Genomic DNA, 22,322 nt, shown 5'->3' with positions numbered 1-22,322 from the left:
CCAGTTGTAAGAGGGAAGTTTATAGCAATACAATCCTACCTCAAGAAACAAGAAAAATCTCAAATAAACAATCTAACCTTAACACCTAAAGGAACTAGAGAAAGAAGAACAAACAAAACCCAAAGTTAGTAGAAGAAAAGAAATCATAAAGATCAGAGCAGAAATAAATGAAATAGAAACAAAACAGTAGCAAAGATCAATAAAACTAAAAAGTGGTTCTTTGAGAAGATAAACAAAATTGATAAACCTTTAGCCAGACTCATCAAGAAAAAGAGGGAGAGGACTCAAATCAATAAAATTAGAAATGAGAAAGGAGAAGTTACAATGGACACTGCAGAAATACAAAGCATCATAAGAGACTACTACAAGCAACTCTATGCCAATAAAATGGACAACCTGGAAGAAATGGACAAGTTCTTGGAAAGGTATAACCTTCCAAGACTGAACCAGGAAGAAATAGAAAATATGAACAGACCAAGCACAAGTAATAAAATTGAAACTGTGATTAAAAATCTTCCAACAACAACAACAAAAATCTTCCCACAAACAAAAGTCCAGGACCGGATGGCTTCACAGGTGAATTCTTTCAAACATTTAGAGAAGAGCTAACACCCATCCTTCTCAAACTCTTCCAAAAAATTGCAGAGGAACACTCCCAAACTCGTTCTACGAGGCCACCATCACCCTGATACCAAAACCAGACAAAGATGTCACAAAAAAAGAAAATTACAGACCAATATCACTGATGAATATAGATGCAAAAATCCTCAACAAAATACTAGCAAACAGAATCCAGCAACACATTAAAAGGATCATACACCATGATCAAGTGGGATTTATCCCAGGGATGCAAGGATTCTTCAATATACGCAAATCAATCAATGTGATACACCATATTAACAAACTGAAGAATAAAAACCATATGATCATCTCAATAGATGCAGAAAAAGCTTTTGACAAAATTCAACACCGATTTATTATAAAAATGGTACAGATGAATTGGTTTGCAGGGCAGAAATAGAGACACAGATGTAGAGAACAAACGTATGGACACCAAGGGGGGAAAGTGGCGGGGGGGGGGGCGGTGGTGGTGGTGGGATGAATTGGGAGATTGGGATTGACATATATACACTAATATGTATAAAATAGATAAGAACCTGCTGTATAAAAAATAAATAAATTCAAAGAACAAACAAACCAAAAAAAAAAAAAAGGTCCTAGAATACATCATTTAATATTGATGAAGCTGATAATTCAGTTTAATGGGAAAAGAATGAATTGTCTAATAGCTGGTGCTGACACCGCAGGAATAAAATAAAAGTGCCCCACTTGACACCTTATATAAAAGACAGATTAAGGACCTCATGTAAAAACTAAACAAAATTTAGTCCAGTGTGCCACCTAGGGCTGGAGATATGGTGAAGATATTGTTGTAATGAAAATTAAAAATCCAGAAAGCTGTCTTAAAAAACCAAATATTTGAATATATAAAAAATCTTAAGTTTCTATAAATGCTGAACCTATGGAAAAAATATACGTGGTGAAAGATACCGTAAACAAATAGACTGTAGATCTGGAAAAATATTTAATGTAAAAGGCAAACAAAAGGTTAAAGCTGAGAATAAGTAGAGAGCTTTCACCAACTGACAAGAAAAACAAAAGGATATGAAAGGAAAGTTCCCAGAAAAGCTCATCCAAATCCTCGTCCAAAGATGTTCAAATTCGGTAGTAATCAGGTAAACGAAAATTAAAGTAAAATGATTTGACACACGTGTAAAAGAGCTCAAACTCCTGTTGCTAGTGGGCATGTGAAAGAAAGAGGGCCTACACTTTGCCAAGAGAAAAATGCAGTGTTACAGTCTTTTGGGGGGAAGCAATCTAGCAATATCTATTTAAATTTTAAAATACAGATACCCTTTGACCTAGATATCCTATTTCTGGAACCAAATCGCCTGAAATAAGAGTGGCAGTGGGGACTTGCCTGGGGGCGCAGTGGTTAAGAATCCACCTGCCAATGCAGGGGACACGGGTTCAATCCCTGGTCCGGGTAGATCCCACATGCCACGGAGTAACTAAGCCCGTGTGCCACAGCTACTGAGCCCGCGCACCCTAGAGCCTGTGCTCCGGAACAAGAGAAGCCACCGCAATGAGAAGCCCGCCCACCTCAACGGGGAGTAGCCCGCACTCGCTGCAACTCGAGAAAGCCCGCACGCAGCAAAGAAGACCAAAAAATGCAGCCAAAAATAAATAAGTAAATAAAAGTGGCAGTGCGTAAGCTCATGCGCTCAAGGGCTTGAATGGTAGAATTGATCATGAGGACAGAAAATCGGAAACAAACTAAATATCCAGCAATGGGAAGTGAAGAAGAAATGATAGTAAATACTCCCCATAGAGTAATAGGCATAGCTGGGGGCCCAGGAAGTCTCATATCTTCCTTTTTATAAAAAGCATATTTATTACTGTTTGACTTTATAGGTTTGCTATATTGAAATGTAAGTTCCATGACAGCAGGAACCTTTCTGTAGCTGTAATTAATGCCTAGCTCAGTGCTGGGAATGTAGTTAAGTGCTTAATAAGTGCTTATTGAATAAATGAGTAAATTTGAATGACGGGAGAGAAGGTGGATGCAAGTAGCGATTGGGAACGAAGGAGCCTTGCGAGGACCAAGGATGATAGTTTGCCATGACCTAAGGGAGTGTGATTAACTTGTCTGAAGTTCAAATTAGACAAGGAAAAGATTTCGGTAAGGTGATTAGGTATAAGGTATTTATTGAAAACCTACTAACACAGTGAATTACAAGAGCTCACACTGGGCTCATCATTGAGACATTTGAGATCATTTGAGATAAAGAGATGATCCAGGGGCTTCCCTGGTGGCGCAGTGGTTAAGAATCCACCTGCCAATGCAGGGGACACAGGTTCAAGCCCTGGTCCGGGAAGATCCCACATGCCGCAGAGCGACTAAGCCTGTGCGCCACAACTACTGAGCCTGTGTGCCACAACTACTGAAGCCCATGTGCCTAGAGCCTGTGCTCTGCAACAAGAGAAGCCACCACAATGAAAAGCCCGTGCACTGCAATGAAAGGTAGCCCCCGCTCACTGCAACTAGAGAAAGCCTGTGCACAGCAATGAAGACCCAACGCAGTGAAAAAAAAATTTTTTTAATAAAAAATAAATAAAAAAGAGATGATCCAGAAAGCTTCCAGAGAGTGTTACATGGAGGACGGGGAGTCCAAAGAGCACCAGTTTTCACCATTGTAATACTGGAAACGAGAAACAGTGCTTCCAAATGCTAAATAAACCATCCAATCTAGAACTTCCTACCCAGCCAACCAGTTAGTGTGAAAGTAGGATAAAGACATTTTCAGACAGACGATTTCAAGAAACTTTCTCCTTTGGAGAAGCTACTAAAGGATGTTCTCCACTGCAGAGGCAGTCAACTAGGAAAGGAAGATGGAGACCTGACCCAGGAGCGAGGCAAAGGGAGTGTCCTAGGACGAGAGCGAAGGGTAGTCTCAGCTGTGCACCAGGCCTGGCGAGCAGAGGCCCAGGTCGAACACGGGGACGGAAGACACCAGGAAGGATGTTTCCAAAGATAAAACTGGACCTTGCCATCATTGGCCCCCTCCTTACCGAAGTGAATTTTTCATTACATCAGAACATTTGGGCGGGTATTCGTGATGCACTGAAATCTAAGGAAATGAAAAAACAGGTCAGCTGTTAATTTCAGGAGAAACAATGTTGTCGAAGGATATGTGATCATGGGAAATAGTAAAAATATAATCACGTGGTTAGCTCTGAAGAATCACCTTAAGGGAAATTGTGATGTAATAAGAAATCGTGATATAAATGTATTGGGAGAATGGAAGTAGAGGAAGTATGTGTATTTGTGTGTTCGGGAGATGGGAACCATTCAACTTCCAGAAGCAGAAAGGCAATAGAGAATGTCCTGGGTATTAGTGTCTGCTATATTTTCTTGGCTCTTCTGTATTTTAAAATTTTTCACAATTTTTTTTTTTAAGATTTTTTTTTTTTGATGTGGACCATTTTTAAAGTCTTTATTGAATTTGTTACAATATTGCTTCTGTTTTACGTTTTGCTGTTTTGGTTGCGAGGCATGTGGGATCTTAGCTCCCCAACCAGGGATCAAACCCGCAACCGCTGCATTGAAAGGCAAAGTCTTAACCACTGGACGGCCAGGGAAGTCCCTTCACAATTTTTTAAAAGGAAAATTTAACAAATAGCCATGTACCAAAAGGCAAATAATGCATAATCCCAACACTCAGAAGTAATGACTGTCAACGTTTAGTGTATGTCCTTCCACACATACAGAGGTTAGTATGTTCCTTCACACACTCGTATATATATTTAATTCCTATTAAATTAGGTCATATTATACAGTGATTCCCAAATGCCATTCCCCGGGCCCTTTGCATGAGAATCACCTGAGCAGCTTTTTGAAAATATAAACTCCCTGGAGCTCCAGGTTCAGAAAGTTCAATTCAGTAGTCTTGCTGAATGGGGCCTCAGGTCTTTTAAAGTTACCCAGGTGATTCCGATGCATGGTCAGGTGTGGGGACTCTGTTTTGTGAATGGCTTTATTAGTGTCATTTGATATTTTTCTCTCTCACCATTTGTTGGGCTACAGGGTAGTCCAACTATGTAAGACTTTTACTGAATGGTTGTTTCTTGTCTACAGGAAAAGAGAGGGAACAAAGCATCCGATAAAGCTGCTGTCTTGGCCTTTGATGCCCTGGTGGCCTTCTGTGAAGAATCGGGGTGAGTGACTTATCTTGTGTGTGGAAACAAGTGTTAGTGAGATCTTTTCCTCTCCCAGCACCGCTAGTTAACCAGCTAACATAGGGCAGTTCTTGGGCCACCAAGGGACCCCTGCCTGCTGAAAGCCATCGTGTGGGAATATTTCCTGTTGGAGCATGGAAGTTGGTACCCTCCCACCTTTCTGTGGAAGGCCCCAGAAACTCTGGCACTGTGAGGATTTGTTGAGTATTTTGGGTGCTCATCCACCCATCCCACTCCACCCACTTCTGGAGTGGCTGGCACCATGGGTGCCTCAGTTCCGAGAGATGTGACCAGCTCTGAGCCATTGGCATTGTGGTCATCACGTGCCACTGAGCTGTACCACTGGCTTCACTTGTGGAGTAGTCACTCTCATCCCAGACCCAAACAGAGACATGTGGCCCAGCTTATGTCTTGGGAGGGCAGGGGCGGTAATGTGCTTGGAGAGAAATCAACTTTTCTAACATAACACCAGCCTGCCTACTTGGAACCCACTTAGCTCTTTGATCTGCATCTGCTGGCGGTGGGGGCCATGAAAGAGCCTGATAGCTGCTCAGCGACAGGCAGGTTGTGGCAGGGAGAGCCCTGGGCACGAGCAGCTGTGGGCGCACTGTGTGAGGGACCTCCAGAGCGTTCTGGACAAGCTGGGAGCACTTGCATTTGTGTAGCCCTTTGCTCGAAAAACCTCTTTGATTCCTCTGCTCTCACTGGTCAGATCTCGTTGGACAACGCTGTAAGGTAGATGAGGCAGAATTGATTGCTTCAGACTTAAGAGATGAACAGACCACTGTCCAGAGAGGTCGTGGTTGGGAGTTCCCTGGCGGTCCAGTGGTTAGGACTCGGTGCTTTCACTGCCGAGGGCCGGGGTTCAATCCCTAGTCAGGGAACTAAGATCCCTCACGGATGCCACTAATCCCCCATTTCCCAATTTTCAGTGATACGCACATTTTCATACACACATGCCATCTTGGTTTTTGCAAGACTGGATTCTTGAAGCATGGAGTTGATTAGGTGCCTGGCACTGGTGGTGCCCACCAGATGTTTGGGGCTTTCTTCTGGAAACCAGAGAGGCACTTATTTGGGCCATGTGTTCTGATTCCCGCCCCCTCCTGTTCACCAGGTCGGTGGCTCCTAGGCTGAAGGAGCCTATTTCCTTCTCCAAGACGCCATGTCTCATTTGGCCTCTGTGGCAAGACCACACCCAGCAGAGGTGGTTGGCACCCTTGCCCACAGCCATTGCAACCAGAGCCCTTTTCAGGCACTAACATAGTGAGTTGCTAAATCAGGCCTTCTTTGGTCCCTTGAGTAAAGCGCTTGTCATGAAAGGGCTCAGTGTCCTTGCTTGCTGTCAGAGTCCCCTCTGCTGGAAGTCACCCTGACCGGGGTCTTGTTTGGGGTGAGTCTGAGGCTCTGTGGAGCTGTCTGGAAGCTTAGCTCTGCCGTATGCCTCTGGGCTGCAGCAACTCGCCAGGCAAGAGGACAGGTCCTCCCAGGGCCCTCTGCTTTCTGTCTCATACCAGAGAGCTGGGGCCTGTTAGAGTGTCAGGGGTCCGGGCGTCGGTGGGCCTCCTGTTGCCCCGTGTGCAGCCTCATCTCTTCTATCTCATTTGCTACACACAGGGGTGTCAGATTCCAGGACTTCCAGGCCCTGGGACGGAGTGAGCACGGCTGGTGTGGCTGGATTTGAAATTGCTCTTTGAGTAAAAAGGAATGTTTCTTCATTGCATAAATGGTATATAGCACGAAGGCACAGCCCCTTCCTCACCAGATACTTGCCCCTTTTCTAAGAATAGCCTGGTTTGAGGTTGATGTTGAAGCAGCTGTTTGCAAAGGGAGGGCACTTGGCAGCGAGGGACAGGCCTGCCTGGTGGCTTTGGCAGAGGCGGGGACACTTCTACAAGGGCTGCGTTGTAGGGTTTGGGGTGCATGGGGGCTGGAGGACCCTGTGGGGGATACCTGGGCATCTCTGGGACCAAGGGAAAAGACACTTGGGTCACATGAATGAGGCCAGCGTGGGGCGTCCAGTTGGCTTCCTCTCCTTTGCGTGCAGCTACTTTCTCTGAGTGTGGCCATGAAATGCACTTGATTATTTATGACAGGGCCAAATTTACCTTTGCGTGTAAAAAGGAACAGTAATTAGGTTCAAAGCAACCTTCCTCCAGCCTAGAGGCCTCTGGACCCTGTCTGAGATGGGCAAAACAGCTTTGGTTTAGGCCTAGGTTGTACTGGGCTCTGTCATCTCCTGGGGTCTCCAGGCTGGGGGAGCCAACGGCCCAGCATCCCTCTGTTTATCCATTCGTTTGCTCATTTGTTCATTCATTCATTTATTCAACCAGCAAATATTGATTGATACTGACTCTGTGCGAGGGCACATCAGAAAAGGGGGTACAATGGGGAACAGAAAGAGACCCAGCCCCTGCTTTTTGTTGCTTGGACCAGTGGGGAAGACAGGCACTTATCCGATAATCACATGAAAAATGTATAATTCCAGACTGTTAAAAGGGCTTTGGAGAAAAGGTACATGGTGTTTTGAGAGTGTATTAACAGTGGCCCCCTTCTTGGCCCGCAGAAAGTCAGGTCACGACTCTTCACGCTGGTTGACCCTATCGAGTGGGGGGAGTAAACCAAACACAATAGCAAACAAGATGAGAAACAGGACCATAATGATGAACAAGCAGATCACTACCAGGCCCCCCTGGTCCAAGGGGTTCTGCCAGAACTCATCCTTCCAGGCGCGTTTTGTTAGTAGTCTGTCCATGTGAACCTGGAAAAGTGGGGACAGAGGCCCTGAGTGCAGGGGCTTCTCCAAGGCCCTGTCCCAGGTGCTACTCCCTGCCCCCAGCTTCACCCTCTGGTGCGATCTCAGAGAACGGTGGCCACCTCTGCAGCTAGCGGGCATTGAAGGGATGGTGGGTCATTGGGCTCGATGCCTCCAGCAAGCAACAAATGAGCTTTCTTCCTCTGTAGAAGCAAAAGCAGGGACTGGCACCAAGAGGGGGGGGGGGTCCCTTGAGTTCTTCCTGGAGGCTGCCTCTGGCTTCTCCAGTCCTTTCCTGAACAGCCCTGCTGTGAGCAGGACTTTCTTTCCCATCCCTGAGAACCGCTCAGCCAGAATCTAAAAAGCAGCACTACAGACCCTTCCTGGGTTTCCTGCCTCGGTTGCCAAACATTTGGGAAGCATTTTGAGAGATCAGCACAGGAGCCCAGGAGTGGATGGTCTCAAGCTGAGGCCTCTGTAGGCTTCCTTAGAGGCAGGTGAAAACAGAAGGACTAACTAATCTTGAAACACAGCTGAGATGGGCAGGCTGTGCGTCTGTAGCCAGTTGCAGGGAGTAAAGGCAGAGAAGGAAGGAGCCATTACCTGGGTCTGCTGTTTATACTCCTGTGTCCTAAGAGAGGGCAGGCGGATCAGGGTAATCCTTCAGGCCCCACGCTTTGTGGGGCCTGAGCTGAAGAAGCCGCCAGGTGACCAGAGCTGCACCGTGACTCAGAGAAGCAACTCTTGGGAGGAAAAGGTGGCCGCATTGCTGATTGCCCCTGACCAGACCTGCTTGCTGTCACCAGAGCAAACAAAGGTGGGCTAGGGCCCGTTGCCTAGCAACCGCGTTCTCTTTTCAGCCTTTCGCACTTACCCCCTCCGCCGCGTTCTGCCCTCTTGTGATGCTGTTTTGGGGGGCTGCTCAGGGCGCGTGGGTTGAGGTGTCCTGGCTGAGAGAGGTCAGACTTGGGGTGGGTGGGGGAAGAGACTGGATCCGGGGCCCTTGCCCCAGGCCTCCCGTCCACCTCACCTGTGGCTGGGTCCTGCCCCTCCTCTCAATCCGGATGACCCGTCTACTGAAAGGACCTGCCCAGAGCTCGGGAGGCCCCAGGGCTGGGGCTGCCACGCATGGCCGCTCACTTCCTGTGGCGCCGGGTTGATGATTAACCACAGGTCCAGCTGGCACCTCCTGGAACCAGCATGTGGGTGTTTGTCACCATTGAGGCCCCGGGTTCCTGTGGAGGCCCAGCTTCTCCCTTGGTGTTTTTGTGTGCCGCTTAGGCCCGGCCGCAGCTGCTTCGTGTGGGTTCCCACCCCCTGGTGTGATGGGGCAGCTGGGAAGCAGGAGTGGGGCCTGTGCCCCTGCTCGTGGAACCTGGTGGCTGCCATTCCCTCCTTGAAAGACAGGAGTCGAGTGCCCACGGTGGCCAGGAACTGCGCCAGGTGCTGCGTGTCCAGTCGTGAGCGAGAGAGGCAGGCCCTGCCCTCCCAGGGGTTACATTCTAGGGTACCCGTCCTCAACCCTGCCTGTTCCAATCATCTGGGAGCTTTTCTGAACGCCAGTGCCCAGGCCCCACCTGGTAGCACAGAGATCAGCCTCTGGGCTTGTCAGAGCCCTGTGCTTGGTAAAGCTCGTCGGGTGATTCTCCTTTTTTTTTGTTAATTTAATGTTTTCTTTTTTTTTTAATTTATTTAATTTATTATTTTAATTTTTGGCTGCGTTGGGTCTTCGTTGCTGCACGTGGGCTTTCTCTAGTTGAGGGGAGTGGGAGCTACTCTTCGTTGTGGTGCGCGGGCTTCTCGTTGCGGTGGCTTCTCGTTGCGGAGCACGGACTCTAGGCACGCAGGCATCAACAGTTGTGGCTCGCAGGCTCTAGAGCTCAGGCTCAGTAGTTGTGGCGCGTGGGCTTTGTTGCTCCGCGGCATGTGGGATCTTCCTGGACCAGGGCTCAAACATGTGTCCCCGGCATTGGCAGGTGGATTCTTAACCACTGCGGCACCAGGGAAGCCATCATCGTGTGATTCTGACATGCAGCCGGGGCTGGAGGAGATGATGGGCAAGTTCCGTGAAGTCCTTCTTAACTCTCCTGGCTTAATTGACCTTGGCTTACCTGCCGCTTTGCATTTCCTTCTGTAAAACACTCTGACTAATGCCCTTGGCCTGCCGAATGCTCAGAGCCAGCAGGCTGGTCTCAGCACACCCTCGGACTTCTGCTCCATTAGCTTAGTTGGATGCTTATTAAGCGTCAGCTGCTTGTTCCCAAACCTGTTTTGTGGCAGTTGTACTTGTTATTGTAATTACATAATTGCACTTAACATTACATAAAAGTGAAGTAGTGATAAAAGCTGAAACTCCAGTTTTACAACTGGGGAACAGGCACAGAGAGGTTAAGTAACTTACCCAAGGTCACACAGCTAAGAAGTTACTGCTTTGGGGTTTGGACCCAGCTGTTCCTGTCAAAAATAGATGTGGACAAGACAACTGTAAACATTTCCTAAAAATGCAGAAGTATTTCACACTCAGGTTTCCTTGCAGATGTCTTCAAGTTCTTATTCCGCCTTAAAGAAATCAAAATTAGCAAATAGACAATTCAGGAACTCTGGTCAGCAAACCCACACTCGGAGAAAAGACCTCGGCCCTGCATCAAAAAGATTGGCCAAGGAATGTGCATCTGTATGTTTCCATTTCAAATGAGAGGTGTAGAGAATGTATGTCTCGGGTACACAAACGTTGCTTTAATTGACTTTTTCAATTAACTGCTGGCCCTGATCAGAAAAACCTTCTGAAATGATCACCACAAGGGGAATGATGTGATGGGAAGAGGTAGAGAATGCTGGTGGTGCCCATGGCATAGCCTGGCCCGGGGCCTGAGGGGACTCCCCCGGGAGGAGCGATGTTGAAGTTGAGATGGGAAGCCGACGTAAGAGTTAGAATGAGGAGACAGTGTTCCAGGGTAGGCAGCCGCTTCCCAAGGAGAGCGAGGAGACTTTTCCTAAGGACAAAATTAATTTGTCTTCAGTTTTTTTTTTTTTTTTAACTTTTATTTTTTAAATTATTATTTTGTTATTGCTGCGCGGCTTGAGGGATCTCAGTTCCCTGACCAGGGATTGAACCCAGGCCACGGCAGTGGAAGCCCAGAATCCTAACCACTAGGCCACCAGGGAACTCCCTGTCCTCAGTTTTTTATGGTCTGCAGTTTGTTATTACCCACAAGCAAATATGTCGTCTTGAAGATTGTTATCTGTAGATTGCTTTCAAATGTTAATGTTTGGGAAAACAGGAGAAAACTGTTTTGTCTGCTCTGCCAAGTTTTGCTAATAAGATTCTTGCACCGGTGGCTTTACTGTAGATTCTAATAAGGCATAACATATGGACAGTAAACTGCACAGATCTGAAGTGTAGAGTGAAACCCTTGTGAGGGACCGAGAGACCACAGTCGTGGTCAGTGGTGGAGCAGAGGCCACGGGCGGGGAAGGTGTGACGAGGCCGGGGAGATCAGCGCCGAGACCGGCTGGGACGCTGCGGCAGGGACCTCAGGCAGACGCTGCTGGCGGCTTGGTCCAGGGTGGCATGGCGGTGGGAACAGAGAGGTGTGGCAGCCAGAGTCAGCCAGATGTTCTCTGGGGCTCAGACGGCCTGATGGCCACCCCTTCCATGGTCACCACCTGCCTTGCTGTACCTGTTTATTCTTTGCCATGATGGGGGAATTGCTGCCTCCTGTCGATACCCATCTTCCCCAGAGGACCAGCCAGAGTACGTACGTCAGGCTGCTCTTGCGCTGGAGCAGATCTGGTTGGTTGAGCCGAGTGGGATCGGAGCCTGCCTGGGACCTGGCGTGACAGCTTCAGGGGAGCCATTGGTGGTGGGTCTCAGCGTGCCCCCGTAAGCCCTCCAAGGGGAGGGACAGAATCTTATTTGGAGTCAGCAGTTAAGTACTGCCTGGCCTGGAGGAGGAAAACGCGAATGAACCTCCTGTCAACCTGTCGGTGCCCAGGTCTGCTGACTTCTTGGCAGCTGGACCAGGGAGCCTGAATGTTTTCTAGAAAAGAGGCTCAGCCTCACCCACAGTGAGGAAGGATGTCCTTGATGCTGATGTAACTCACTTAAGGAAAAGTCACACGAGGATCTGGCTGCTGCACCGTTGGAGCGTCTCCTGAACGGAGGGCTTCCTGGGGACCCTCCAGCTGTTGGCGCTGGGACTGGAAAGGGCGGGGCTTCACATCCTCCCACCCTCCCTCTGTTTTTCTTCTGGGAGGGAGGGCCCCAGAGTTTGGGGTGTGGCTGTTTGGGATCTAGGGTTGGTATTGTAGGTGGTGGATAATGGAGTGAGAGCCTTATCAATACTACAGCTGGAGGCCTAGGGCACCGGGTGTGGTGAGCAGGGGCTCTGGAGCCAGGTGGGGGGGGCGCCCAGAGGCTGGCTCTGCCACTTTTCAGCTGGTCAAATTTAGGGAAGTTACCTATTTCCTCATCTTTAAAATGGGGATAATAATGGTACATTTGGCATTGAGGTTGTCGTGATGACTAAATGAATTTATCTGCATCAAAATGCTTAAGGCACTGCCTGAGCGGGGATGAGTCCTCAGTGAATTTTAGCTATCTTCATCCTCACCATTGTTGCAAGTATTATTATGGTTATCATTATTTTTACGAATCCCATTCTTTTGTGGTGTGGTGGGGGTAGTAGAGAGTACAGACAGATTCTTGAATTTCTTTTATTTTCTATGGAAGCACTCCTCTCTGGGTCTTTAACCCAAACCAAACCCATCAGAGAAGTCCCTGGACACCAGGAAGTGAAACCAACCAGAGAGCGCTTCTCCTGCCTGCCTGCCTGTCAGCTGGAGATGGTGGGGCCGCAGAGGAGTGGCAGGGGCTGGCATCCCCTCTCCACTCCCTGTTTTCTGAGTAGATGGGGCTCTGCCTCAAGGCAGGCAGAGCATGGGCTGCACAGGCCAAGATGACAGAGGAGTATAAAAAACGCAGACTTCTTTATGGCCCCGGCGGACCAGGGTTGTGTGTGTGTGTCGCGGGGCGGGGGGGGGAGGCGGGGTACCGCGTGAGCCTCTACCTCCCCTGCCCTCGTTCCTGGCTTTGTAGCTCTACCTGGAAAGTTCTGTGGGAGAGGAAGTAAACTGAAGGGAAAGAGGCCAGGCAGTGTTGCATGTCATCAGGCCCAGTCCTTAAGCGAGTCCACATTGCTCTGGCTCGGCCCCCTGTTTAGAGGGGCAGATAACGATGCTTCATATCAGTCTTAGCATATGCCCAGCACTGTGCCAAGGTCATCTGGGTTTATCCCAGGAGGTGGGGACCAGGATTAGCCCCATTTCACAGGGGAGGAAACATGGCTTGGAGAGGCTGAGTCACTGACCTCCGTTTCGTAGCTGGCGGGGGTGGGAGGGCGAGGATTTGAATGCAGACAGTCCGGCACACGTTGGGGAAAGGACGGAGCGGTCAGGATGCAGGTTACGGACAATAGTAGGGGCCTCACCTCTCTTACTGCAGAAGTTTGGGAAGACCCAGTGGCCTGAGCCTGGATGCAGGTTATGGACAATAGTCAGGGCCTTACCTCTCTTACTGCAGAAGTTTGGGAAGACCCAGTGGCCTGAGCCTGGTAGGACGGGGTGTGCCGGCTACGGTTAATGGCAATGGTGGCATTCCTGAGCCCGGCACCTGCCTGGGGCAGACGCAGCCTCCACCACTGCCAAGCAGGCGTCTGGGAGGGCGGAGCTTGTTAGCAGCTGGTGCTGGGCAGGAAAGGCGCCGCAGCCCTCCCCTGGTTCCGCAGCCTTCCCTCTCGCGTGGCATTCCTGCCTGCGTGTTTTTCCAGCTTCCAAGAGCACAGGGAGAGCAGAGGCCTGGAAGGGACGGTCACTGGCCATGTCCCTGGAATTCTGGCACGCTGCCCACCTGATGCACATAACCCAGCCCAGGGAGTCTGGCACCACAGAAACACATAACCAGAAAGCTTTTACTGGGAAAGAAACAGGCAAATACTGGAATGGAACACAGACATGTCCGCGCTCTAGGGGGAGCTCGGGACTTAGGAGCTACTGTGCAAAGCCCCTCTCCGATTGGCCTGCTCCTCTTTGGCGTGGGAGCGTTGAGGCCAGCTCCCCACACGTGCGGGCTGTTCTCCAGGTGTAGGGACCCCACTTCTGTGTTTTGTTGGAAAGCGCAGGTAGGCGCAGAACCCCCGGTGGTTTTCTGTCTTAGAAACAGTCGACGACTCCTCGGCCCCCTGTGTTCACTGTCAGGTGAGAGTTTTGTGGCCCGAACAGCCCGTATTTCCTTGATGAGGCCCCAGCTCTCAGTCAGTGTCTGGGTTCCTGGGCTAGGCCAGGGCCGGGGCGATGGATCTTTGTCTTGAGGGGTGAGGGCTGCAGGGCCAGGCTGACTCCCTGGGTCATGGCTTTGGCGGTCTCCTCTCCGGCTCCTCGTCGGCCGTCGCCCTGGCCCTCACGGTGGGGTGGTGGGTCCCACCGCGGCCCTCCTGCCTCCCCGCTTAGGGCAGCAGCAGTAGCCGACGGCCGTCAGCAGCAGCAGCAGCACAATGGCTGGGGGGTTGGGGGAGAGAGCAGAGCGCTCCGGGAGCTCAGAGGCGAGGAGGGAAAGGACGCCCACCACACTTCCAAAGAGGCCCCTCTGGGGGCCTGGAGGACCTTCACCGAAGCCCTGGCTTAGTGGTCAGAAATACCCGAGAGTCTGGGAAGAGGTGTGACTGTCCCCATGCCGGCCCCCAGAGCTTTGCTCCCTCCATCTGTGGGTTGGGGTGCCGGAGGCACCTCTGGGCCCTGGTGCCCAGCGCTCCCGTTTCCTAGAGCAGCATGTCAGGATTAGGGGGGACCCCCTGGCTCCCCCCAGGGGACATCTGCTTCTCCTCCTCTGTCTGGGGGACCACCCAGCCACCTCTGCCAGCCCCGTGGTTGGTACCATGGTCTCGTCTCTCCTGGATGCCAGGAAGAGCCGTGGGCACCGAGGAGACTCTGGGAGCGCCGGCTTACCTGTGAAAATGACAAGGACCGAGAAGGCCACGATCTCCACGGGCTCGGCCTGGGGCAGCCTCTGCAGCTTGTGCAGCAGCCTCTCCCCTATGGAGCGCATCTCCAGCGCAAGGTTGGAGGCTGCCATGCTGTGTCGTGTCCCTGCCGGGTTTCCTCCTGAGCTGCAGAGCAGGGAGAAGACCTGGTGTCCCCACGGAGCTGCCTCCGGAGAATCTGCCCTCTCACCCACCCCAGCCCGCAGAACGAGTTTGTCAGGTCTCACCCCTCACAGGCCTGGTGGCTCACAGCTCACGAGGGAGGCAGGGAGCTGGCAGGGCCCCTTGCTCAGCGCTCCACTGTGGCCCTCAGTCCCCACCTAGCTGGCACTGCCCAGGCGAGGGAAGCTGGGGATGACAGTGAGCCTGAGGCCCTGCCGCAGGAGGGGTCTGGCAGCCGGCCAAGGTCAGCCACGGTTGCTGACCGTGAAGGGACTGCACGCTCCTTTGTCTTAGACACCACTCCTAGGTGTTGCCAGGGTGCCTCGGATGGGCATGGCTCCCCTGGCGGCCCCTGATGCCTCCCTGGTGGGGAGACGGGGCTCCAGAATGCCAGCCTGGCACTCTTGCTTTTCATCGTATGTGGGGACAGAAGGGTCGGCTTTTTCCGAGAGCAGGCTCATGGGGGCTTCTGGTCAGGGTCGGCCGTAGTGGAGAGCTGACTGGGGGCAGTGGTCTGAGCCCCCCTGGGGCCCCCCACCTCTCCCACCAGCCCCATTTCTTTACTCATACGGTGTCTTCCTGTGAGAAGGTGGAGGTGACACTGTGTCCTTCTAGTTTTCCCCAAGGGGTCCTCTCTCAGGATGGGACCAGAAGTCCCGGGGGGGTTTAGCCTCCTTCTCTTGCTGGCTTGGACCTGCCTCTCTGGCTGACCAGGAGAGTCCCCTCTGCTCCCCCCTCCCCCCATCACCCCCTGCCCCCCGGCCCCAGGGGAGGGGCAACAGCCTCCAGGCCCCAGGACCGAGAGCCTCCTCCTGTCTGTTGTGCCCAAGGGGCCGAAGGTGAAGATCCAGGCCGAGTCAGTGAGTCGGGACACATTATGCCACAGACCTTCTTTCCCCTTCCGCCTCCCCGGTGGGCACGAGGGAGCCAGCACCTCTTCAGAGAGGGATCAGGGACAGCCTGTGCCAACCCAGAATCAGCCTGTTCCCCGAGGCAGCTCTTAGCCAGGGCAGGGCTGCAGGCGGCCAGGGGCCTGAGCCAGACCGTAAGCTCTCATTACTGCTGCCTCGTCCCTCAGCCAGGCACGTTCTCCCCCAGGTGGTTGCGGTCTGTGAGGCCGGTCACTCCTGGCGCTGCTACCACAGCGTAGCGTCCTTAGAGCCGCCTTGAAGGTCATCCGCTCGAGTCCTCTGCGCCGCACTTGGCTCCCTGCCCTCCCTCTGGCATTCGGCCTTTGCTCGAGTGGGGAGCCCCACTGCGGCCCCGCCCCGCCCATTCCTTCTTGGGCAGCTCTGATCGTTAGAAGATGGGACCTCCTGGTGACCTCGTCAGTCCCACCTGTGGTCACTCAGGCCAGTTCCACCCCCTTCCACCTCACGGTCCTCCAGGGCCTGGACGGCCGGCACAGGTTCCTCCTGCATCTCCTTCCCCACAGGATAACTGCCCTCATCTGGTCAGGTGGCCCCCCCCACAGAATAGCATTCGAATCATCCTGGGTTTGAATACTGCCAGCCTTCTTCCTGCTTTTGTGACACGGAGTGGCTCCGTCTCTCTGAGTCTGTTCCTTTCCTCGTTTTCCGTGAAGATGAGGTGCCCGTCTCTCGAGGCTGTCGGGAGGGTTGAGCACAGGGCCGGGCTCTAGGAGTGCCCAGCCCATGTGATTCCCCTCTGGGCGGGGTCCGGCCAGCGCAGCAGAGGCCAGGCGGCCTTTGGGGGTGGTCACACCCCCCCACACGCTGTCAGTGACCTTCCTTCAACACCTTTGGGGAGTTTCGTCTGTGTCCTTCATGCCCGGGATGTTTGTGGTGTGTGAGGTGAAGGAGAGTGGTGGGGGGCCGGCTGGAGATGGGGGGGCTATGTTTTAAGTGATGATGGAGGGTAGCAGGCAGGTGATGTCTCTCTCTTGTCAAAGGGGCAGGCTCCTGGAATTAGGGCCTCCCAGCTTCTCCCACGCCCCACCCCAGGGTCCGCACGTTGCTACAAACGAGATCAGGATCCCAGTTTTCCAATGTACTAGGAGGCATAGAATTCTAGAACGCCATGGGTCATCCACTCCTGCCTCCTTTCTTCTGCATATGGGGACACTGAGACCGGAGAGAGGAAGGGACTTCGCGGTCACACTGCGGGAGTGGGGCCTGGCAGCGCTGCCCCCGCCATCCCTCTGTGGGCACCTGTCTCGGGCAGCCTGCTCTTTGACGGGCAAGATAAGCCAGCCCAGGAGCAGCCCGCAGAGGGCCTGGCCCATGCGATGGGCTCAGCACGGGGACCAGGGCTCTGCGTGGTCAGCCCCACCCCACACTCGGGAGTCTGGAACACAGCTTTCATCACTCACCGGGCCACACTTGCTCTTTGAGAACCTCCTGTGACTTGTCACCAAAGGGCCAGATCTTGCGAGTCTTTCTGTCTCAGGCTCATGAACTCCTTCCCGAGCATGAGACCCCTCTCCTCAGGTCACACTGAACAGACCTCCTCCCACTGACCAGTGGAGCAGGTGTGCACAGGAAGGTGGTCCCCTCCCTTGGTCTGGCGCCTCCGGGCATCTCGCTCCCCGGGTTTCCAGGAGGACGGGAGCCCGCCCGCTGGTCCCATTCCTGGAGGAGGGACCGGTGGGCCGACCGAAGCCCATGGGGAGCTTGCCCAGGGCTCAGGAGCTGGGCTGCTTTCCCCTCCCCTCTTCGGCTACTTGGCCTGGCTTTTTCAGCCTGATTGGCCCAGGGCCTGCACTGCCTAATGTAGCCATCAGAGACACTCCTTCACAGAGGCGGAGGCGAGCGGGTGGGCGGGGGGCTTTTTCACCCGTGCCCCCCACGCCCAAAGACCCGGGAGGGATTGCAGAGGGGGCGCCTCCGCTTGTGAGTGAGAGGTTGCGTGGAGACCCTGGTCAGTCGGGGCGTGATCTCCAGAGCAGGGAGGGGGAAGGTGGGGCCGGGCTGAACTGCTGTGCCGGAAAGGCGGGGCCTGTTGATCCGAAGCTTCGCCTTTAAAGTCAGCCGTCCTCCAGGGGTTAGGAAGTCAGAAAGCTGCAGACTCACGCCCAGGGGACCCGGGCCCCACTCTGGGAAGAGTGTCGGTCCACACCAGCGGGCCACGGACGTGGACACCCAGGGCCTCTGGGGACTTGGATTGGCCCCAGGGCTGCTCAGTGCATCCCGTCTGCAGGAGTGGGGCTGCTGGACACGGCTGTTCTGCCCCAAAGGCTGAAGCCCCCTTTGCTTTTCAGTTGCTGTTTTATCATTTCCAGCTTGGCCTTGAGCAGAGGAGCCTTAGTGGGGGCCGTGGAGGGCTGGAGGGGCCTGTTCTCCTAAGAGGGCGGAGGCACATTCCAGCAGGTCCCAGGCGGGCTTTCCAGCACGCTATTTAAAGCGAGGCCAAGGGGTGCCTGACGCCTGGTGCCCGATATAACCAGCCATCGTCAGGTGACCGTGAGGCCTGTGCCCCAGCTGTTGCGTTGTAGGGAGCCCTGAGTGTTCCCAGCTGTGGCCCAGGGAGGGTGGGCGTCCTGGGGCTGGCTGCCTCTTGTCCTCTTACCCTTCCCAGGTTTGGAGAGCGGAGGGCAGGGAAGCCCAGTGGGGCTACTGGTAATTCTCTATATTTTCCCAGTCTTTCTATCTCAGCTCCACCACACTCCTTCCCAAACTGTACTTTCTGCCTGTGAATGAGGATCTCCCCCAACCCCACGCTCGGTAGCGCCTCGGTTAGAAGCAGCCAGAGCAAGTGGTGGCTTCCCCGGCCCGGCTGCCTGCACGGCCCTTCTCGGCACCTTCGGAGGGTGCTCCCCGGCTAGAGTGGCAGCCAGTGGCGGGGGAAGGTGAGCCAGGCTGAAGGGAAGGCTGGCAGAGCTGGAGGGACTAGAAAACTGCCTTTGTGTGGCATCTCCTGGCACGGAGAACCTTGCAACAGAGCAGGCAGGCCTCCTGCAGGCCGGACAACTGCCACTTGGTACTGAAGTGTCCCTGTTTCCTCTCTGCAGAACTGACACTCCAACTCCAGACGCAGCTGCGTGGGGAGAGCCCAGGCAGCGGATGTGTGCTGTCTGATAAGGGTGTGTTGATGGCTCAGGGCCCAAGGGCTTCTTGCCCTGCCCTGTTATTTTGTCAAGGTGGGTTTCAGCCACCCCTGCCCCCTGGGCAACGTCTTGTTCGAGAAAGAACTAGAATGAGGCATAACTGAAGGTTGGGGGAGTCTTGCGGGGTCCGGTGGCCTAACCAGCAAGGCAGAGATGCCCACTGTGCGCTGCGCTTTCTGCCTTGGCCCCGCCTTCCAGTGGGGTCCAATGACACTTGAACCCTCAGCAGCCCCGGCTTCCCCAGCCCCGTAGCTTTTCCAGGACAGGAGGAGACACTTCCTGCTGCTGCTGCTGATTCCTCCTGCAGCCCCAGAGGCTGGGCATCACCCTTCTGTCCCCGCACAGGGATAGTGTTCGGGGGCCCCCATCCACCTGTGTCCTCTGGATCTAGCGACTCTGATCCCTGCCTGCCGGCCTGGGCCGTCTTACAGATAAGAGCCAGCAGGGGCAGCCATGGGCTCATCACTGCCTCCCTCCCTCACCCGGCGTCTGTCCCCTCTCTGTGCCATCACTGCTCATCGCTGCCGGGCTTTTAGTCTCCCCAGCCACCAACCCAGGCCAAATCCCACAGCCTCTGCCGAGCCAAGAACACGTCGACTGATCCCTGGTTTCCACTTTAACCTGGGTGGCTGTTTTTTCTAAGTAGATACTAGCTTGTTCGCTTTGGGGAAAACATCTGGGGGGCTGGGGAAGGGGACTGTAACGCTGGCGTGAGGACAGGGAGGCAGGAGGGGTAGGCAGCCAGCCTCGACTCTCGGGGCCCTGCCCAAGAGAGCTGATCTCAGTGCCGCCCGAGAACCACCAGCATTCTGATGGCGGCAGAGGGCCAAGTATGGGGCGGGGCAGTCCCTTCCCAAGCCTCACTTCCACCATTGTCGCCTTCCCACCCCACCCTGGGTTTAGGGCCCTCATGCTTCTGGCATGGCATTCAGGCAGATTTGGGGGTTCCTGGGGATCTCTGTGGGCCCAGGAAGGAGCACCTGGGCCTAGCTCCGAGCTGAGAACACCAAGCCCCGCATAAGAGGTGGCAGCTGCTGCTCTTGTCCAGAACACAATGGGCAGAGCTGCCACAGGTTCACATCCTGGGAGGTGCGAGGTGGCCGGGCAGCCCCTGCCCTGAGCCTCCTTGCCTGGGAGAAAGCAGGGACTTGATCCCCAGAAAAAGGGAGGCTCAGTGGGCAGGCGATGGTTCTCCCCTAGGCCAGGCCAGCCAAATCCCTCGTTTAAGCCCCCTGAATAGGAAAAGCTTAAACTAACTTGCCGAGTAAGCAGGCACTCCAGGCCCCTCTGCCTGCTCAGCAAGCCAGCAGAGGGCTGCAGCCTCGGCCTGTGCCCCGTGCGGGGTCCCAGCAAGAGAAGGGAGAGCCTGAGTTTGAAAGGGAGGCTCTCCAGAGACTACGACCAAGCGTGTCCCCCAGGACCCTCCTCTCCGTGCTCGTGGTAGATTGTGGCCCTCCACCCTTGAGACAGGGGACCCTGGCGGCTCCTTTTCCTTCGTCCCCGCCTCATCTGTGAGCGGAGCCACTCACCTGGGAGCTCAGGTGCTGGGGTTGGGGGGCAACCGCAGGTGTGGGGAGCCCAGCAGCTTCCGCGTGCCTCTCCGCTGGCCTCGCCTCCAGCTGGGCTCACACCTCTTCCTTCCTTTGCGGACGCCTCTTTCCTGACCCGCGGCTGCTCCCTGGGTGCCTCTGCTCAGCGCAGCGGAGCTCCTGGCTGCTGACAGCCAGCTGCTGTCTCGGCCTTAGCTTTTTTGTTGTTGGTCGTCCTGGAGATTCAAGTGTCACATTACACGGGGCGGCCGCTGAAGTAGGGAGCCAGTGCCACCGCTGCCCCGCAGGCGAGGGAATCCCTGCTGGGAACTGGGCCTGCGGCTGCAGACTCCTGTGCCTACTCCCTGCCCCTGCCCCGAAGGTCTGCACGGCCCTCCTCCGTTCCTCCTCCTCTTCCTCTCCTCCCCCCTGGCGGGTGTGGGCTGGGCCTGGGCTGTGAGCTGATGAAAGAGGAGGTCGGCTCTCACATTCCCTGGCAAAGATGACCCCCTGGGAGGTTCCACCTGAGCGGTGGAGTCGGGCGGGAGGGAGCGAGGGGGCCTGCACCTCTCCCAGTTCTTTGCCTCCTGCCCCGCCCTCAGGAGGGCCTTTGGGCCCACGTCCCTCAACCCCCAACCTGTCCCTCAGGCGACTCCCTGGCAGGTTCCTCTCTGTGTTCTCCTGGGAAAGACAGTAAACAGTGGGGGAGCTGCTGGACCACCCAAGCAGTCAGCCCTCTGGGGAGGCATCTTGGGGAAGAACTTGGGAGTCCCGAGTGACTTGGGAGTGGCCTGGCCTTAGCCTGTTCCTCGGGGGCGGCCCCGGGGGGAGGAGAGAGGACACTGCTGATCTTGTTCTTGCCAGAGTGTCGGCTGGGGCTGTCTCCACACTCCCGGCCCGACTGTCAGGGACGACGGGCTCCAGAGCCCAGGGGCTGGCTGGTTTGACATTTGACTGGTCGTGCCACCCCAGCAGACCAGGCTGTGCCCGGAGCAGGACAGGAGCCGACCCCAGCCCGCATCTGCGAGCTGTCAATGGAGCCCTTTGAGTGTGAGCACAAAACGCCAGTGAGTCGGGGCTTGGGGGAGGGTGGGGGGAAGGAAGCCAGCCTTGTGGCCACACCACTTGGATGCCAGAGCCTCCCAGAGGCCGGACAGGCAGCCACTGTGCAGTCGCACGGGCTTGAGCCATGGAATGAGTTACACATCGGTTTTGGGTGCGGCAGGAATAGCGCCCTCTGGTGGCCGCCATGCCCTCCTTGCCGGCTCCAGCCGTTCTCTCCTCAGCTAAACAAGGCAGCCAGCCCGCGCTTCCTGGGGGCTGTGTCACAATCTGTTGTCATTCCTGGAGCCTGCCCCTCGGGGTCTTGGCTCCTCAGAGTGTTTCTTGCAGCCCCAGGCAGTGCTCACGTTGAGAGGTGTTCTGGTTAGAGCAGTGACGCCCGCTCTTCTTGTCTTTGGGACGTGGTGACTAGACAGCCCTACCTCTGCTCCGGCATCTCCTCTCGGGCTCCCCCACCCCGTGCCACCTTCCTGCTGCAGGAATGGCTGTTTGTAACAGCCCTGATAGAGCTGTGGCCCCCCAGGCCTCTGCATCTGCCCCAGTGACCGACTGTGCCCCCAGCCAGGGGGGGTTCATTCTTCCAGCCTGGAAGGTACGACGAGGAAGACTCCGGCCACGGCTGCGTCTCCTCGCTGCCCTCACCAGTGGCGGCTCTACGGTGCCGGCCCTGAGCTGCCCAGTTCCTGCTCTCAGGCAGTCCCCCCCGGTCCCGGGCTGTGTACACTGGGCTGGGCACACACAGGCTTGTTGGGGGCAACAAGGAAGAGGTCACCAGGAGACAGAAGTAGAGCAGAGTGCTGAGGTGGGGTAGGGCCACTTGCTGCCGTTCTCTCCCTCCCTCCCCGTCAGAAAAGAGTGACGAGTGTGTGCCGGGCGCTGTGCAGCGCGCTTCAGAGCGCCATCCTGGCCCT

The 22,322-nt window shown here is 54.5% G+C and overlaps 2 protein-coding genes and 1 long non-coding RNA gene across 5 annotated transcripts in view; 1 reads left to right on the top strand and 2 right to left on the bottom strand.

Annotated features, from left to right (window-relative positions):
* Positions 1-22,322, top strand: part of RECQL5 (RecQ like helicase 5) — a 37,538-nt gene that overhangs the window by 10,149 nt on the left and 5,067 nt on the right. For all 3 annotated transcript variants that reach the window (XM_082370975.1, XM_082370974.1, XM_082370973.1), the window contains exon 7: positions 4,700-4,779. In XM_082370975.1, coding sequence (XP_082227101.1) covers positions 4,700-4,779 — 80 coding nt within the window. The remainder of the gene's footprint in view (positions 1-4,699; positions 4,780-22,322) is intronic.
* LOC309617963 lies at positions 7,549-8,693 on the bottom strand. The gene is made up of 3 exons (XR_014238224.1): positions 8,586-8,693; positions 8,430-8,505; positions 7,549-7,561 (listed from the first exon to the last, which is right to left on the bottom strand). It is a non-coding gene; the product is annotated as an uncharacterized lncRNA (long non-coding RNA).
* On the bottom strand, positions 13,511-21,384 carry SMIM5 (small integral membrane protein 5). The gene is made up of 3 exons (XM_082370979.1): positions 20,350-21,384; positions 14,558-14,718; positions 13,511-14,110 (listed from the first exon to the last, which is right to left on the bottom strand). Exons 2-3 carry the CDS (start codon positions 14,682-14,684, stop codon positions 14,013-14,015), a joined length of 225 nt encoding a protein of 74 aa, XP_082227105.1. The 5' UTR covers positions 14,685-14,718; positions 20,350-21,384; the 3' UTR covers positions 13,511-14,012.

The sequence above is a fragment of the Balaenoptera borealis genome, assembly GCF_965194805.1.
Source record: "Balaenoptera borealis genome assembly, chromosome: 20".
Classification (NCBI taxonomy): domain Eukaryota; kingdom Metazoa; phylum Chordata; class Mammalia; order Artiodactyla; family Balaenopteridae; genus Balaenoptera; species Balaenoptera borealis.
This window is presented reverse-complemented; position numbering and strand designations above follow the sequence as displayed.